Source organism: Diabrotica virgifera, chromosome 10 (assembly GCF_917563875.1).
Source record: "Diabrotica virgifera virgifera chromosome 10, PGI_DIABVI_V3a".
Taxonomy (NCBI): Eukaryota; Metazoa; Arthropoda; class Insecta; order Coleoptera; family Chrysomelidae; genus Diabrotica; species Diabrotica virgifera.
Genome location: NC_065452.1, coordinates 34,338,729 through 34,359,174, shown reverse-complemented (window position 1 = coordinate 34,359,174; position 20,446 = coordinate 34,338,729). Strand labels below are relative to the sequence as shown.

Genomic DNA, 20,446 nt, shown 5'->3' with positions numbered 1-20,446 from the left:
GAAGAGAGATGGCTGAGGAGGTCAGGAGGATCGTCTCCGCGGGCAACACCTGTGTTACCAAAGCGGTGGCGAAGGGTGGAGTGCCAAAAAAGATGATCTCCCTGATCGACATGGACTTGATAACCACGGAGGAAGACGTAATGAACGCGATAGAGGACTTTGCAGGGAGAAAGTGCGAATGTGAGGTGAAGGATATTCGACCGTCACACGGTGGCAAAATTGCCAGGGTAGAGGTAGAACTTTGCGTAGCAGAGAGACTGATTCGGAGGGAGAGACTGAGGGTGGGAATAATATCCTGTCTAGTAAAGGAAAGGGTTTTTATCGCGAGATGCCACAGATGCCAGGCATTTGGGCACATAAGAGCGGAGTGTAAGGCAGAGAGTGAGCATAAGGGTTGTTGGAGATGCGGAGAAGAGGGTCACATAGCCACACAATGCAATGAGAGTAAATTGTGGTGCGCGAACTGTAACGTAGAAGGTCATAGAGGTCAGAGTAGAGAGTGCCCGAAGTTCAGGCGTTTGGTTGACGAGGCCAGGCGTAGGTCTGCGAACGCAGTGCGGTAGATGTGAGCTCTTTGTCTGAAATGGCGAATAAAAATCGTTATCCTGAGTTGAGGGTTCTCCAGACCAACGTGGGTACGGCAAGATTGGCACACGATCTAGCCATTGCTTCCGCCGCTGAGGGAATGTTTGACATTCTCGTGGCGTCGGAACCAAACCCTACATTGGTCAGGAATCGTGGCTGGTATGTGGACGACTCGGGTCGCGTCGCTGTATGGATCCGGAATTCAAAGTTAAGAGTGAGAGAGATCGAAGCCCATATGGGCTTCCTGTGCGTAAGGCTGGAGAGAGTGAGTCTCGTTTGCTGCTATATCTCTCCAAATATACCAGTGAATGAGTTCGAATGGAAAATGAATGAAATAATGGAGGAGGTGAGGAAAGAGAGTAGTAACGGATGTGTAGTGCTCGGCGACTTTAACGCGAAATCCGCGGCTTGGGGTTCGCCGATCACCGACACCAGAGGGCAAGTGATGATGGAGTATGTGGGTGCTCTTGACCTGGTTGTGCTAAATACAGGCCTGGAGCCTACGTTTGTGAGAGGTGAGTCTGGAACATATATCGACGTCACCTGCGCTACGCAGGCGACAGCGCGATGCGTGAAAGATTGGGCTGTGTTACCGGACTACACTGGGACCAACCACAGGTTTATCGGCTTCGCGATAGGCGGGGCAGGAATTCCCACAAGAAGGTCCTCCGCGCGCGAGACGGGTATTCAAGGAAGCCGTCAGATAAACTGGGACGTATATGAAGAGAGAGTGCAGTGGGAGGTGCAATGCGTCCGGGACCAACCACCTACGGTGGAATGTCTTGAACGAGCTATGAAAGCCGCGCTGAGTGATAGTAGAACGAGCAATGTGCACGCCAGCAGAATGCCTTACTGGTGGAATGATGAAATTGCAATACTGAGAAGAGAGTGCATCACGCTACGCCGGCAAATGACAAGAGCGAGGAGTAGAAGACAGGAAGAAGTAGCGAGAGATAAAGAGAGAGAGTATAAAGCTCGGAAGAAGGATTTGAATAGAACGATCCGAGCCGAGAAGAAGAGGCACTGGAGTGATCTGTGTAGCAAATTGGATGAGTACCTCTGGGGGGACGGGTATAAAATCGTAATGAAGCATTTTAAAGCGTATCGTCCGTACGACATGCCGCTGGACGAGAAACTTAAGATTGTCGGGGAGTTATTCCCGCCCGGAATTTGGCATGGCGTGCGGAGGGACGTGAATGCGCAGCGGGGTGTACCCTTCTCCCCTGAGGAGCTCGCTGAGGCGGCGGAGTCCCTCAAGTCGCGCAAGGCTCCCGGTCTAGACGGAATACCGCCAGAGGCGATTAAGTGTCTGGAGCGATTGGAGCCTGCGTGGCTTTTGGGCCACATAAATGCCCTGCTTGAGGCACAGGTGTTTCCCGAGTCTTGGAAGATCTCTAGGCTCGTACTCCTGCCGAAAGGTGCCGGAAAGTATCGGCCTATTTGTCTTCTTTCCAGTATAAACAAGCTGTACGAGAGGATGTTGCGTAAGAGAATCGAAGGGGTGATAGAGAGATCCGGGGGATTGTCCCCAAGGCAGTACGGATTTTGTAAGGGTAAGAGCACGGTAGATGCGGTGATGGAGGTGTTTCGGGCTGTTGAGGGGAGGGGAGATCGCAACAGGTGGGCGGTTCTGCTCCTCTTCGACGTTCGAAACGCTTTTAATTCATTGCAGTGGTCCTCTGTGCTAGGTCCTCTGGCGGCGAGGAACTGTCCCGCATATTTGATGAATATCGTGTCGGACTATCTGTCCGAAAGGAAAATTATGGTAGAGAGAGGCGTGGTTGTAGACGTTACGGCTGGGGTGCCCCAGGGGTCCGTCCTTGGCCCGTTGCTATGGAACTTGGCATACGACGGTGTCATTCACTGCGAGTTCGGAGAGGGGGTAACCCCCTTTGCATTCGCGGATGATCTCGCGGTGCTGGCAGTAGCGCGGTATAGGGAGGAACTCCTGTTCCGGGTATGGCATGCAAGTGTGTTGATTCAGGACTGGATGAATGACCATGGTTTGAGTCTCGCGGCGGAGAAGACGGAGGCGGTAATCCTTAAAGGCCCGAGAAAGAGAGATGGAATGGTGTTTGACTGTGCGGGCGTGCGGATCACTCCTAAGAAGTACGTCAAGTACTTGGGAGTGGTCTTACATACGAATGGTGGTTGGGGAGAGCACGTCCGGGAGGTGACCCGGAAGGCAGCGGAAAGAGCGGCTGCGCTGGGGAGGATAATGCCTAACATCGGGGGACCTAAATCCGAAAGGAGGAGGGTTCTACACGGTGTTGTTCAATCTGTCATCCTCTACGCGGCACCAGTCTGGAGTGCCGCTGTGGAAATACAGGCATACAAGAGGCTTTTGGTACGCGCGGACAGAACTAGTTTGCTGCGGGTGGCAAGTGCTTACAGGACTGTGTCTGCTGCTGCCCTGTGGGTGATCACCGGCTGTGTTCCCTTACATGTGTTGGTGAGTGAGAGAGATAGAATGTTCCAGCAGAGAAATAGAGAACTACAAGGGGAGAACGTTAGAAGTGAGGAGAGGGCCACATCTATTGAGATGTGGCAGGCCGAGTGGGATGTAACGGAGCATGTGGCGCAGTGGACGAAGTCACTGATACCGAATCTGCGAGGCTGGCTGGACTGCGGGCACAGGCGCCTAGACTATTATCTGACGCAGGTGCTCACAGGACATGGGAGCTTCCGTAGCTACTTACACAGATTCAAAAAGACCGAATCGGACAATTGCTTGTACTGTGGGACTTCGGACACTGTGTCACATACCCTTCTGGAGTGTGTCAGATGGGCAAGGGAAAGGAATGAGCTGGAAAGAGTGTTTGCGTCTGTGAGAGAGATGGTAGAGAAAATGGTGATTGATGAGCGATGGTGGGACAAAATCCACAATTATGTGAGAAAGGTTTTGTCGATAAAAGAGAAGGAAGCGCGGGAGCTAGACGCAGTTCTGGCAGGTATCGAGGAGGCAGAGCTGGGCCCGCATAGGTAGTAAGAATAAGAGGTTGACAGCATATGATTGAAGGACGTAGTGGTCGGATGAGTGCGAGAGACGGAAGCTAATGCGTGATGACGAGTGATTGAGAATCGGGTAAAAGAAGGACATCAGGGAGAAGTCATGCCTTAACGGGCGATTCCAACCTGATGCCCTAGTATGAGAGGGGTGGGGTTTAGCTGGTCCCGGCCACATCGGAGTTACGGAGGGCAGGGAGGTCCGATTTAGGGCCAAACTGGTCGACGTGACACTGATGAGGTTTCAGCTCAGGAACCCAGCACTGTCGGAAATGTTTACCTCCGTCGTCTGTTTGCAGATTCCCCACCTAGTGATGAAAAAAAAAAAAAAAAAAAAAAAAGTTTAGCATCTTCTAAACTAACATATTTTTCCTTGTTCGAGTCTCATCTTCGATATGGTCTTCCTTTCTGAGGTTCTAGTACAGCTGCCCAATTAGATGTTATTTTTAAATTACAAAAAAAGAGCAATAAGGTATCTGTTTGGCCTCAGAAGAACAACACATTGCAGAAACTACTTCAAAGATCACGGAATTTTAACCCTTCCATCTTTATATATTTTAGAGGCTGTTTGCTTAATTCGTAAACACATGCATATCTTTCCAGCAAGGCCTCATCATGACTACTCCACCAGAAATTCAACTTTTGATGTCTATTTACCGATCCCGTCCTCTGAGTTAGTAAAGAAACCTATATTATATTTCGCAAAAAAACTATACAACCATCTCCCTTTACAACTCAAATCTGCAACATCTTTCCCCAAGTTCGGTAAAATGACAAAAGCTCATCTATCTAAAAGACCATATTATTCAGTAGAAGAGTTTCTTAATGACTAACTAAGAAATTACAGTAATGTACAAGTAACCAAACTTATCTGTATTTGGGTGTCACATGCAGCAGCTTAAACTTATTAGTTCCTATGTCTGTATTTTACTTTGTTGTATGTTCACTTTGCAATTTCTATTAATTTTTGCAATATATCGGTTTTGTTTTTTTTTCTATACTTTTTTAACTTGTATTTTTTTATATTGACGATTTATTAAATTTCAGAAAATTGTATTTGTTATTTTTATTGTTATTATTAATTTTTTTTCTGACTTTATGTTAAGCTTTGTCCATAAAAGTTGTATAATTTTCAGTGAAAATAAAGTATATTTCTATCCTAAGGCAATAAGAAGAAGAATAAGACAAGACATCACGGAAAACAATACCAAAAAATCGAAAATATAGAGAAAAACAAGAGTATGGAAGTGTTTGTAAATGGCAAAGGATGAAAACAAATACACCAGATAAAAGATAAAGATGGAATCGCTATAAACGTCAAAAACCAGATAATAAATATTGTTGAAGAATTATGCTCAGACAGCGCAGCGTAGCAAAACCCGAAAAACACGATATGGAGCAAAGAATGCTAAATTTAGAATCTGAAACACTACCAGAAATTGCTAACAAGGAAGTTATAAATACATTAAAACAGATGAAAAATGAAAAACCCCTTAAGATGACGGAATAACAAAAGACATGATTACAGCTGGAGATCAAACTACTTTGAAGACAGTTCAAATCTTAATGAACCAGTGCCCCTTTGGGGTACTATTCCAACGTCTTGGCAAAATGTAAGTACATACTTTTACTACACAAGAGAGAAGACAAACACTTTCTTTCTTTCTTTCTTTCTTTCTCCCCTTCCTTGTACCCTATCAGGGTGTCGGATTTGGGATCGCTATTTAATTTACATTCACCAATTTCTTCTTTTCTTTTCTGTTTTCTACCATTATTTTCAATTCCTCGAGTGATTTTCCTTTAACTTTTCCCGCCTCTACTATTTGCTGTATCCATTTTTTTCTTGGTCTGCTTCTTTTTCTTTTTACAATGTTCCTTGCTTCGTGGACTCTTCTCTTAATTCTGTTGAGTTGCATCCTCATCAAATGCCCATACCAATTAATTTGTCTCTTTTTTAGTTTATTCATTATTGGTTCTTGGTTGGCCATTCTCCTAATAGTCTCGTTGCTTAATCTATCCCATTTTTTCTTTTCAACTATCCTTCTTAAATGTCTCATCTCCATTGCATTTATTCTGCTCTTATGTTTTTCCAGAATTGTCCAGTTTTCACTTGCATAGAGCACAGTCGGTATCACTATTGTGTTATTTATATAATATGTTTATTTTTGTCTCTCTTGCAAGTTCTCTTTTCTCCAGTATTGGGGCTAAGGCATAGTATGACTTGTTTGATTTCTTTACTCTATTTGTTATTTTTCCGTCGTTAGTAATGATACTTCCCAGGTATTCGTAAGTTGTAGTTATTTCCAGTTCTGAGTTTTTGCATTTTATTTTTATTTCATTATCTTCTTTACCGTTGATTATTATCATTATCTTACTTTTTCCCTCGTTTATTTCCATTTTTAGCTCTTCTATTTCCTCTACCCATATATCAATTAGTTTCTGCATTTTGTTCTCGGAATCTGCTATTAATACTATGTCGTCCGCATACATTAAGGACTCTATTGTTACCGGTTGTAATCTATGGTATCCTATTATTGTCTGTAGTTGGTTGGTTCTTGCTCTAGTTTTTCTTATTAATTCGTTCATTAAGATTATGAATAGCAAAGGGCTAAGACTATCTCCTTGTTTAATACCTCTATTCCAATTAAATTCTTCTGATCATTCCCCTGCTATTTGTACTCTTTCTTTTACCTCTTTGTAAGTAGTTTCTATCATTTTTATCAATCTGTTTGGTACATTTATTTTCCTCAAGCATTCCCCTATAATTTGTCTTTCTATTGTGTCAAATGCTGCTCTTAGGTCTATGAATGCTAATACCAGTTTCCCCCCGTGTCTAAGCATGTTTCGATTAGGTTCCTGATGGTATATATGTTGTCATTTGTTTATCTTCCTGGTCTAAAGGCCGCTTGTTCATCTCCCAATTTCATTTCTACTTCTTGCCTTAGTCTTTTCTCTATTATTTTCGTATACATTTTAAAGCATACCGATGACAGACATATAGCTCTGTAGTTTTCGCAGTTTATATGTTCTCCTTTTTTGTATATTGGTACAATTATGTTATTCTGCCAGTCTCTAGGGATTGCTTGTTTTTCCCACGCCTCTTTAGATATTGTCCATAGCCAGTTTATTCCCTCTTCTCCCATGTATTTTACCATTTCCGGTTTAATTTCATCATCTCCTCCTGCCTTGTCTATTTTTATGTTTGATATTCCTTCTATCACTTTTTCTCTACTTATCTGGTCTATCTCTGTGTTTTCTTGGCCTTCATTTATTACATTGTCAACCTGTGTTACTTCGGTATCAATTTTTCCTCATAATGTTCTTTCCATACCCTAGCTATTTGTTATGGGTTTATTTGAATTTGCATTGATCTATCTGTTACTGCATTTATCTCTTTTCGTTTTCCCCCTTCCTGTGTCGTATTTTCGTCCAAAAGTTTCTATTATTTGTTATATATCCTTTTTGTAGATTTTTCTAAATTCTTTCCATGATTTTGCTTTTGCTTGTGTGACTGTCTGAGAAGACAAACACAAACTCAAAAATTACAGACCAATAAGCCTATTACCACATCCGTATAAACTGCTTACAAAATAATTACCAATAAACTATCAAATAAATTTGATAGTAACCAGCCTACTGAACAAGCGCGATTCCGCAAAGGTTATACTCAGTGGCGGATCCAGAAATTTTGTTTGGGGGGGGGGTCATGGGTCTTGAGGGTGATTTAATTACCTATCTCTGATGCAAGGTGACTTAGTCTTACCAACCTTAGGATACGTGGGTTTACAATTATGGGGGGGGGCCATGACCCCCATGACACCCCCCTGGATCCGCCAGTGGTTATACTACCATAGAACACCTACAGACAATACAGACACTTATCGAAAAATCTAACGATTACAATGACCCTCTTCATTTGGCATTTGTGGATTACAATAAGGCATTCGATTCCATAGAACTCTGGGCTGTATCAGAAGGAATGAATAACGCAAGGATTGGTTCCATATATAGAATACATACTCCTAAAATACATATCGTTCACTGATTTCTATATAGTGGCACAACCGCAAAAATGAAGTTCTGAGATAATTGACCATGAAGTTTCGTGACATCATAAAATACCATTCAAAATTACAATTTATGGATAAGAGGTCGACAGATGAAACCAAATACTTGTCAATGAATGGTTACATATTACTGTTTTGTCCATTGTATGAATTTCGAGAACTTTGATATACATATACCAGTATTTAATTTAAGTTTTATAGCGTTTTGGCAAAGATGGTCGGTCGTAAGTAGTGGCATAAAAAGTTCATAAAATAAACGTTTTTATTTTTTAATTTGTTAATCATGTTTTTATTCGAAATAAAGATATACTATATGAACATAACAATATTTTTCTTACTAATAACTAAAAAAGAATTTTGAAATGAGTATCAGTTATAGAAAAACTTTGTTTATAGAAAAAAGAATAAAAACGTGGAATGTAAGTTGATGTAAAATTCACTTTGACTTTTATTAATTATTGCATTATATCGAATAAGATACATTAGATCTTCATACTTTTTTCCGGAAATTGGAATTTTATTTTGATAGACCCTATTAATTTCAATGTCTTTATAAAGAGAATATTTTATTAGGATTTATGGTTCGTATTTCTTTGAATAAGTTGACCATTTTAAAATAAAATTCATTAAAGGAAGTTTTATACAGAAAAATGCTATGATTATCCTTTTCGATTTCCAGTATTGAAACATCACTTAACAAAGACTTCTCCCTAAAGACCTAAAGTATCTAATACATAAAGTCGAAATGAAAAACACTTTGCACACCCTTACTTTTGTACCTTGTTTAACAAAATAAAAAGCATTGTTATTGGTTCTTCCACCACTCTTTGCTACATTAACCTGTTCCATCAATGCAATTGTAATGTTTAGCTGATTGGAAATGTCTCCCAAATCCCAGTATAACTTAAAAACGCTCGTCTCTCTTCTTCTGTGCATATCCGGTACATGTTTGCCTACATTTTGTGATGTCACACGGATCTTTAACTGGTCTGGCTGGAACGTATATCTTCCTGTTGTATATTCTACATTTGATAAGATTGTCCAGAGTTTCAGAGGCCTTTAATTCTGTTTTGTATCCACTTCTTACATTCTTCTTCTTGTTACATTCTAAGTGAAATATAAGAAAAAGTAAACCTATACTGACACAACTTTGTTCTTTCATGGCATAAAGTAAAGTATTTAAATTAAAGTAAATTCTATACCGACACAACCTTATATTTTGGTGACACAAAGAGTATGTTTTTGCCAAAAAATTCATTCCATACTAGCACAACTTTTAATGTGCCGGTATAGACTAAAAATAAGATATTTTTATTGAAGGTTATAAATATTAAAAAGTGGCATAACATTAGTTTTATGAAAATGTGCCGGTATTCCACGTAGAAGCAACACAAACACACCTAAAGTCAACGTCATATTAAATGTGTGACAGTATAGTGCTGCCGCTCGAGCGAAATGGAGGGAAATATGCACGTGGTACAACTCTATCTAGGGGATTCTATGCAAGCTACCTTTATGCCGGTTTCTTTCAATTAGAAAATGAAATTTCGTGATTTTTAGGTAGTGGTTATCACAAAACACCATTTTCTGACAATGTGCCACTATAGAACTCAGTAAGCGATATACGACAATGCAACTATGTAAATGAGTGTAACAGAATGTCTAACAACAGGCAAAATAAGAACGGACAGAGAAGTTAAATAGGGAGACACTATCTCTCCAAAATTATGTACTCTTGCATTAGAAGATGTGTTCTTCTCTTCTACTTCTTTCTTGAAACTCCTTATGACCCTCAGGGGCGTCGGAGGTTTTATTCATCTTCTATCCATATCTTCCATTTCTTGCGGTCCTTTGCTAACTCTCTCATTTGTTGAAGTGTTTTTCCTTTTTCCTGTCCAATTTCTATAATCTGATCGATCCATATCTTCTTTAGCCTCCCTTTCCTTCTTTTACCATATCTTTTTGATTCCATCACTTGCTTTGGTAGTCTTCCTTGGTCCATTCTATTAATACATACCATTTTAATTTTCTTTTTTGGATCTTGGTTATAATCGATTCCTGTTTCAGTCTTTGTCTAATATCTTCATTTCTTATTCTGTCCAATTTCGTTTTCCCTGCTATTTTTCTCAGCTGCTTCATCTCCGCTGCGTTTATTGTACTGTCTATTTTTGCATTGTTTACCCATGTCTCACTTGCATATATTAAAGTTGGTAGAGATATTGCATTGTATACCTTCAGTTTTATTTCTTTATCTATTTCTTCCTTTCCAAATATTGTTTTATTTAGTGCATAGTAGATCTTACTTGCTTTTTTCGCCCTGTATGAGATTTCATGATCTAGCTTTCCATCCTCTGATATTATTACTCCCAGGTATTCAAACGTCAAGACTGTTTCTATTATTTCGTTTTTGCACCTAAATATCGTTTGGTTTATTTCTTCCCTTTTCTTTTGGGCTACTGTCATGGTCTTCGTTTTCTTTACATTTACCTCCATTTTCAAACTTTCTATTTCTTCCACCCAGATATCGATTAATTTTTGCATTTTCTCTTTAGTGTCTGCTATTATTACTAGGTCATCTGCATATAGTAATCCCTCCATTCTCACTGGTACTAAATTCCTGTACCCTATTGTTGACTGTAATTGCCTTGACTTTCTTTTAGCGCTCTTCATTACTCTATCCAGAGATAGATAGAAGATGTGTTCAAAAAGTTAAATTGAGAACAACGCGGAATTAAAATTGATGGCAGATTTTTAAGTCATGTAAGATTTGGTGATGGCATAGTACGCATAAGCAACAGTACAGAGGAACTAATCTACATGCTAAAGGAGCTTAAACGAGAATTTGAGAAAATCAGTTTAAAAATAAATTTAAACAAAACAAAAGTAATGACAAATCAAAATATCACAATCTACTTAGATGCAAGTAAGATCGAAAGTGTCGAAGAGTATATATACCTAGGTCACACGATCAAACTAGGCAAACAGAATCAAACGGCAAAGATAACTAGAAGAATCCGAATGACTTGGGCAGCAGTAGGAAGACTCAGTGATGTGTTACAAAACAAACAGATACCAATAAATCTAAAGAAAAGGGATTTCAAAAGTTGTATTCTACCAGTTATGACCTATGGAATGGAGACCGTGACCACTTGCAGAGTTATCAGCCAATAGATTAAGAACAACATAGACGGCCATGGAACGAGCTATTTTCGGAGTATCTCTGAGAGAACATATACAAAATGAGGACGTGCGACAGGATGAGGGTAGAATATGTAATTGAAAGAATTACGCAAACGACATGGAACTTGGTAGGACACGTGGCACGGCAAAACAACGAAAGGTGGACGAGAAACATTGTTGAAAGATATTGGAGACACGCGACCACAGTCATAGTAGAGGAAGACCACAAAAACGTTGTTAGACGGCATCAAAGAAAAAGTGGGGAGAAACTGGCACCAAATAGCAGAAACCAGAAAAGAAAGGAGGACTCAGGGGTGGCCTTTGTCATTAGTGGATGCAAAAAGGCCGAAAAAGAAGGGTAAAATTAGAATATGTTCTTATATTCGACCAATAACAGTTCAACCCAGATAACTCAATAATATTTGAAAAAGAAATGGTATAGGCACCGGAGCGGGGAATATTGGAGCATTAAATTGACAATGGTCCACAATGGACAGGAAATATTAACGAAATAAGACTTAGGAAGCCCGCAATAATGTAAAATATATTACGAACAGTCTTACAGAAGAACGGTATAAAATGAAGTACGACAGATAAAATGGTATATGACTACATTAACAAAATCGTTCTGTGATAAGGCAAATCAGTCGAAAGTATCAACACTCTGCATATATTTGCTAAATTAAAGAAACATAAAAAAAATTAAATAAAATATTTCGTATTTACCTGAACTCATGGCTTCATATTTCAACATAAATCCTGTACCTGTAGAGGTTTGGTCATGTTTGTACTCAATCCATAGTTTGTTGCTCTGCGAAATCAATACTTCAGGCTTTGTGTTCTTGCAGAATTTGCCTATTCTAGGATGAGTAGGAAGTTCGCCATTATAAACTACTAAGTAACTCTTTTCACAATCATCTCCAAGAGATAGCGACAGAGTAGTTATATTTATAGTTTGGCCTGCACCTACTGAAAGAAGCCAAGCACACTCATAGGACTTGGATGGCTTGTTTGGAAATCCAGGACTTGAGATAACTCCTGACTGGTCGTGAACCATGCCACCACAGTCGTGAGTGCTATAAGTTGCTGTAAAGTTCAGTGTGAATTTCATTGCAGCTGCAGCCTGAAAAAAGGAACATAATACATTTGTATTCACCAGAAAAATTCATGATGTTAAAGATTAATAATAACTCAACAGGTTCTAATTGAAATCATGTCATCTATTGGCCAGTATAGAACAATTTCCTTAATAAGCCACACACTTAAAATATTCCTCAAAATAATGCACGGAAGACTGTACAAAAAAATAGAAGAAGATATATATGACACCCAGTTTGGATTCAGAGAAGGATTAGAAACGAGGGAGGCTCTGTTCGCTTTTAACGTTCTCGCGCAAAGACGACTAGAGATATGAACCAGGATATATATGTCTGCTTTATAGATTATCAAAAGGCTTTTGATAGAGTACGACATCAGAAACTCGTAGAACTTTTAAAAGAAAAAAATGTGGACAGTCAAGATATACGGGTTATTTTCAATCTCTACTGGAATCAAAAAGCAATGGTTAAAATCGAAAATGTCGAAACGGAAACTATAGAAATCAAAAGAGGCGTTAGACAGGGGTGAGTGTTGTCACCATTGTTATTTAATCTGTACAGCGAATCTATTTTTAAGAGACCAATTTCAGAGGAACAACAGGGTATATCAATAAACGGAAAAATATTGAACAAAATAAGATTTTCAGACGACACCGCTATTTTGCAGACAGTCTAGAAGGACCGCAACGATTAGTAAATAGATTACATCAAGTCAGTATAAAATATGGACTACAAAGGAACGTTAAAAAATCAAGTTCAGGATTATTTCTAAGCAACACACAGTAGGAAGGCTAGATATATAGGGAAAACAAGGAGAAAGAGTGAATACCTACAAATATCTGGGAACATGGGTAAATGAAAACAATGACCATGGTAGAGAAATCAGGACACGCATCGAAATTGCAATAAAAGCATTTATAAAAATGAAAAAAATGTTTGTTAATCGAGACCTTTTTCTGGAGCTGAGAATAAGAGCATTAAGATGCTACGTGTTCTGGACTTTGTTGTATGGAATGGAAAGCTGGACACTAAAAGCAGATAACATAAAGAAGTTGGAAGCATACGGATGCAGAAGCGTTAAGAAGGCTACAAAAGGATTACGAGGTGATAAAAAACATCAAAACAAGAAAACTGGAATATTTGGGCCACATTACTAGAGGTGCGAAATATGAGATATTAAAGCTCATAATTCAGGGCAAAATTAAGGGGAAAAGATCCATAGGTAGAAGAAGAATTTCCTGGCCGAGAAACTTAAGAGAGTGGCATAGTTGCAGCTCAGTAGATCTTTTCAGAGCAGCCGCCAATAAGGTACTGATAGTCGTGATGATAGCCAACCTACGATAGGAAAAGGAACTACAAAAAGAAGAAGAAAATATCCCACATCTTGTCGCATTAGATCTTAAAGTTGATATGTCTGCACAACACTACAACTTCTCGTGAAGAACCTAATATTGATAAGTAGAGATAGTCAGATGCTGACCAAGCAGCGCCATAAAACTTTAAATCGGCGTTGTGATTGACAAGGACTTAGAACTCTGCGGTCCCATACCCCAAAGTGTATATACAAGTGGTTTTCCAGTTGCTAACAGCTCTACAGATTTCATTCAGGCTCTGCCTGTTTTACCCAAGACTATAGGCAGTGTTAGTGTTCCCTTACCATTGCTAGTGTACACTTGATTTCTGAGGAGCTTTCACCACTGTTGTTAGTGCTACTTATCCAGTGTTTTTTGTAGACTTTGAAAAGGCATTTGATAAGATTCAACATAAAACGCTTGTAGATATATTAAAAAGTCCATCTGAATAGGTTGGCCGCTTTGAATTTGGTGTTACAGAAGAATCCTACGAATATCATGGATACAAAGAATGTCAAACGTGGAAGTAACTAGAAGGATAAGAAATGAAGCGGAAATAATATTAACTATCAAAAGACAAAACTTGAGTACTTAGGACATGATATGAGAGGGCAAAAATATTTAATATTACAACTTATTATGCACACACTTAGCTTCCATTCGTCGTGGTAGTCAGACGTGCGTAGGAAAGAAGCTTGTTTTTTAAAACCGGTGTCTATAAATTAGATATTTAAATAAATATTTTGTGAACTTTAAAAGTAAATTAATTACACCAAATAAAAAAGCGAAATCGGAATAAAAACATTAAAAAGTTATGAGTGCAGTTAGCGGGGGCGACGCCCCCGATAAAAATGTTTTAGAAACCCAAATGGATACAGAACATGCAACATCTTCAAAGGAGGAGCTATTAGGATTCCAAAATCTTGTTCCAGTTACACAGATAAGTACCACAAAACTTGTTAATAATAAACCCATTATCGATAATGACTTTGCTAATGTACACACTTCAATAACAAATAACATTAACAAAGAAGTAAGAACAAAAAGGGAGGAATTTCTTTACCGACAAAACGACCTAGGACCTTTTTACGCGTATTTAGAAAATAATTCACCCGATTTTAAAGGCAGATTAAACGCGTTAAGGATAGATGACATTATTATCACAAATTTTAAAGAAATTGATGAAAAAATTGTAAGCATTGACGCAGTAGGAAGAAATAAAATACGTATAAAATTTAAAGATTATAAATCGGCTAACTATATCATATCTAAAAAAAATGAAGCAATATTTATAAAAAATAATCTAGACATATACATTCCTAAGTTTCTTTTAGTTAGACAGGGCGTAATAAAAGATATTTCCACAGAATTTTCAGTAGAGTATGTTAAAAACAGAATAAAAATGTACGATTTACACTGTAAATTTGAAGTCCTTCAGTCACAAGATTAAATCGAAGAAAAGTAGATGAAAACGGTACTCAATACATTCCAACAAAAACATGCGTAGTTAGTTTTAAGTCACAAGTGCTACCAAAATATATAACAATCAACAAGGTACTAAAGGAAAAACATACAAACAAAAGGTGCTATTATGCTTATATTATGCTATTATAATTGTCTTCGATTTGGACATACAGGTGGGCAGTGTAAGAGCAAGGCTAGGTGCGATAAATGTCAAGAATCCCACAGCTCAAAAGATTGTAAAAAGACCGATCTCACTCCAAAATGTTTTAACTGTTCGGGGGATCATTTTACTACAAATTTAAGCGCGTGTCAAGAATTTCAGCGTCAAAAACTTATTAAAGACGCTATGTCTTCCAATAATATTAGTTATCAAGACGCAAACAAACAGTTCCCCAGAAACTCCTATGCAAAAGTAACATCCATAAATACGGAACAAACTACAAACCTCTCCTGCCTCAAAACTTTCCCTCCATTAAATCCCAATAATTATACACCCACCCAATTCCCATCAAATCCAATTAACAAAATGTCAACTAATAATATATTCTACAATAATAATTCAAATAATACAAATTCTCGAACATTCAAAAGACAGAGACCAAATAGTCCAGATCCAACATTAATTTTGCATAATGAAATTATATCTTCCCCTAGATCTCAATTACCTACGGGAGGAATATTAGACAGCATTAACTATAAGGGAAATATTAATAATAATCCAATTGCATCTCCTTCAGACTTGAGCATGATAAATTCAATATTAGAATTAGTTATAGAAATTGTCTCAAAAGTTTTAGTAACAAAAAGTATAAACATAAATAAGGAAGAACTCGAAAACTTAGTCAAATTAACTATAAATGGAAACACGTCATCACATTCTCAGACCTCAACCATGCAATAAATATCCTTCAATGGAACTGCCGTTCGGCAGTTTCTAATAAAAATAACTTAGAATATCTACTAGATAGGGGCAACTACTCCGTTGCACTTATATCGGAAACATGGTTTAAAGCAGAAAAATACTATAATTTTAAAGGCTTCAACAATATTCGCTGTGACCGGGACGACGGGTACGGCGGCTCTGCCATTTTATTAAAATCAGACTTAATATACCAAGAAGTCTCAATTCCAACTACAATCAACTTTGAGCATACTTGTATCTCGGTAAATTTTCCATATATACATAAAAAAATTTACTTTGTTTCAGTATACCTTAAACCGAGAACTAGAATATCATTACAACAGTGGATTAACTTTTTGGAACAAATTCCAAAACCATTCATAATTGGGGGCGACTTTAACGCACATAGTTTGGCATGGAACGATGGATATGACGATATCTATGGCAAGATTCTTTTGGAAGCTATCGAACAATGCAACCTAGTAATTATAAACGACGGATCACCTACATTAGCAAACAATAAGAAGTCAGCTGTAGACTTGACCCTCTGTACACAGGATCTGACACAACTAATTACGTGGTGTACTTTAGAAGAACCTTATGGCTCTAATCACTTACCAATACACATACAATTTGGAAGGAATATCCCACCTGCGCAAATTAAACAGACAAAACATAATATATGGAGACTCAAGGCTGCTAATTGGGATGTATACACCGCTACCCTTGAAGCAACAGAACCAAAATCATCACTAATGGGCATTATCGACAATATTAACAAAGCTGCCGACAAAGCAATTCCGTTACGAAAATCAAACGCACAAAATAGAAATCATTGCTCAAAGGACTGGTGGAACGAAACCTGTAACATAGCTGCTAAAGCAAGAAAACAAGCTTTCTTAACCTACACACAGGCTCCAAATCTTAATAATCTAACAGAATATAAAAGACTTGATGCAGTAGCTAAAAAAACTTTTAAAGAAACTAAGAAAAAAAGTTGGATAAATTACTGCCAAAATCTAAATCAAAATACACCAATTAAAGAAGTGTGGAACAAAGTAAACCGATATAAAAACCGAAAACAAGCGAATAAACCCCTAATGGACCCCAAAGAAGACTGGATAAGCGAATTCCACACAAAAATCTCACCTCCATGGGTCGAAAACAACATTACTCAACAAATAGCTACTGTAAATAGGAACACTTCTTTCCTACAATCGTTATTTCAATTATGGGAACTCGATCATTGCATTAAATCAACAAATAATAAATCTCCCGGGGCGGATAACATTTCATATAATATGTTGCATAAAATGCCCTTAGACCATAAGAAAGCCCTGTTGGAATTGTTCAATTCGATTTGGATAAATAGGATTCCTTTTCCACCGATGTGGAAAGAATACATCATAGTACCTATCAAAAAACCTGGAAAGCAGAATGGAAATGCAGATTCATATAGACCCATAGCTTTATCATCGTGTATATTTAAAACCATGGAAAGAATGATAAAGAACAGGCTTGAATATTGGCTAGAAAATGAAAAAATATTACCTGACTCACAATATGCTTTTAGAAAGGGAAGATCTTCCTTGGAACCCCTAACGATACTAGTAAATGACATCTATCTAGGATTCACACACAAATACAGCACTTTGGCCACATTTTTGGATATAACTTCAGCATATGATAATGTTCAAATAAATATACTAGAAGAGAAGCTCATCAATATTGGTCTACCAACCTCCTTTGCCAACTTCATAAAATCAGCTTACTCTAATCGATCAGTTTCCTTAAAGATAAATCAAGAAATTTCGGAATCAAGAATATGTAGATCTGGATTACCACAAGGTAGTATCCTGAGCCCAATCCTCTACAGCCTGTACACAATGGATATAGAAAATGTTATATCACAAAAGTCTAAAATCATTCAATACGCTGATGATGTTGTTATTTACACCAGTAGCAAATCAGAGGACAAATGTATAGAAAATATCAACACTGAATTTATAAAAATCCAAAAATACCTAGACAACATGGGACTTTCCATATCCGAGTCCAAAACCAATATATGTATTTTCTCTAGAAACAGAAATAACTATCAAAGACAACTAACAATAGGAAAATATAAACTCTGTATTAGTAACTCTGTAAAATATCTTGGTCTGCATCTAGATAGAAAACTATTATGGAAGGACTGTATCCACCAAATTATCAAAAAAACAAGTAATTCTATAAATATCCTAAGAGCGTTTTGTAGAGCAAAGTGGGGAGCAGACCCAAATACGGCTTTACTATTCTACAAAACAATGGTACGATCAATAATGGATTATGGAAGTCAACTCTATGGAACAGCAGCAGATACACATCTAAATAAAATCGAGATACAACAAAATAAATGCTTAAGAGTTTGCCTGGGATATCTTAAGTCAACGCCCATAAACATTATACAAGCTGAAGCCGTGGAACCTCCTCTTAAACTAAGAAGACAACTATTGAGCAGAAAATTCATGATAAAAACCATTTCAAAAAAAACTTCTTACCTCAATAGTGTACAGTCACTAACAGTTCAAGTTTTGACCCATAGATACTGGCACTTCAAGAAAACCCCCCTCATAGTAGAATCTTTCTCAGAAATAGCTGACATTACAGATATACTCTATTCCAACCAACTCCCTCCAGTTTTAATTTACTCACCTGAACAAATTTTTTCACGTGAAATTAGAACCTACTATTTTGAAAGTGAAGAAGTACCAAGTATCAATCAAACAAAGTTCAACGAAACAAAAAACAAATACTGGCCAAACTATGATTCTATATTCACTGATGGATCAAAGTCAAAAGAATATACCAGTTGTGCCTTCTACCATTTTGAGGAAAATACTGACAAAAAATTTATTTTACCAAAGGAAGCTTCCATATACACTGCAGAACTAACAGCAATAGTGCAAGCTATGAAATACGTACTCGGCTCTAACCACGACAAATTTATAATATGTACGGACAGCAAAAGTGCAGTAGATAAACTTAAAAATGTTAAAATAAATAGATCAGTTAATCATATTGAAGCAAAAATCCTGTATTTACATAATGAGATACACATCAAGAATAAAGTCGTCATATATCTATGGGTAAAGGGACACGCAGGCATAACAGGTAATGAAATGGTGGATTCCTTAGCAAAAACAGCTCCAACATCAGGAGAAGAACTAAATCTTAAACTACCCCCGTCCGATTTATTCTTAAATCAAAGGAACAAAATAAATGAGATGTGGCAAAACCTATACAGTGCATCAACAACTGGAACAAACTTTTGTAAACACCAGCCAAGGATCCCCAGAAAACCATGGTGTCACAAAATACCAAACAGAAACTTTGTCGCCACAATAAATCGAATACGTGCAAACCATGCACTAACACCTTATTATAAACACAAAATAAAAATTACAGACGATCCACTGTGTAGTTGTGGTAAAATGGGTACATTGGTACATGTTTTACTTGAATGTCCAATAAATATTGTAAACATTAATAATCTATATAAAAACTTAATTCACTACAAGATAAACCTTCCAATAGACCTAAATTGTATTATTTTTTCAGGAAATAATAATATACTTTATGTACTTCATCAACACATCATAAACTGTAAACTAAAATTGTAAAATTACTAACCAATTTTGTAAGCAATTCTGCAAAACAAACTAAATGTAAAGCATTAAAGGAAAAAAAAAGGTGAATACAAAAAAAAAAAAAAAATAATAAAAAAAATAAACCAAGTAAAAAAAAATTAACCAATTAAAAAAAAAAAAAAAAAAAAAAACAAAAAAAAAAAAAAAAAAAAAAACAAAAAAAAAACAAAAAAAAAAACAAAAAAAAAAACAAAAAAAAAACAAAAAAAAAGAAAACAAAAAAAAAATAAAAACACACACAAAGAGGGCTAAAACCTCCGCGGCGTTGAACCGGGTTGATGCTCTAGCGCGGAAGGAAAAAAAAATTAAACACCTTACACTTTACTAATGCTACATATTACTAACAAAACAAATGAATACATCATGCTGAAGTTTGATACTATGAAACAATTTACACAAACTATTTATACAATCTAACATAGTCTGGCTAATTGGTCCTCACCAAAGCCATAAATTCCACGGAAAAAAAAAACTTATTATGCAAAGCAAAATCCGAGGAAAGCGAAATGTGGGAAGACAAAGCATATCCTGGCTTAAGAACTTAAGGGAGTGGTTCGAATGTAGTAGTGCAGAACTATTTAGAGCGGCAGTCAACAGGGTCCGTATAGCCATGATGATTTCAAACCTTCGATAGAAGATGGAACTTAAAACAGAATAAGACCGAGTGTTTTACCACCTTGCTATTTGCACAGTGTTTTAGTTCTTGAAATGTAAGAAAAGCTACATCTTATTTTTCTTTCTTTCTTTTCCGAAATCACCTACTGCGCCAGTTGATTCTAACTTCACTTCCTCGCAGATATATTTTCTTTCTATTTCTTGATGGTGTGCATCGTGACAATCAATACCTTTGAGGTAGGGGTCTGTGGTATTGGATTTTAATATCCTCCATATTGATTTAAGGGGATATATCCAAAGTACCCCGAAAAAAACTTATGGAAATTATGTGTATATATAGTATTGTGATGAAAAGTTCTCATAGGCACAACTCGATCGTATGGAGGATTTTCAAGATATAGAGGCACAAACTCGGAAAATTATAAGATTTACTGGGTATTCCAATTCCCTGAGTTACTGGTTATCTGGCAACATGTAAAAGTGTGGATCA

The 20,446-nt window shown here is 37.4% G+C and overlaps 1 protein-coding gene across 1 annotated transcript in view; it reads right to left on the bottom strand.

Moving 5' to 3' along the window:
• The window catches only part of LOC126878468 (cubilin-like), a 447,168-nt gene that overhangs the window by 77,098 nt on the left and 349,624 nt on the right, over positions 1-20,446 (bottom strand). Inside the window, exon 45 of the mRNA XM_050641213.1 lies at positions 11,565-11,961. Within this exon, the coding sequence (XP_050497170.1) occupies positions 11,565-11,961 (397 nt within the window). The remainder of the gene's footprint in view (positions 1-11,564; positions 11,962-20,446) is intronic.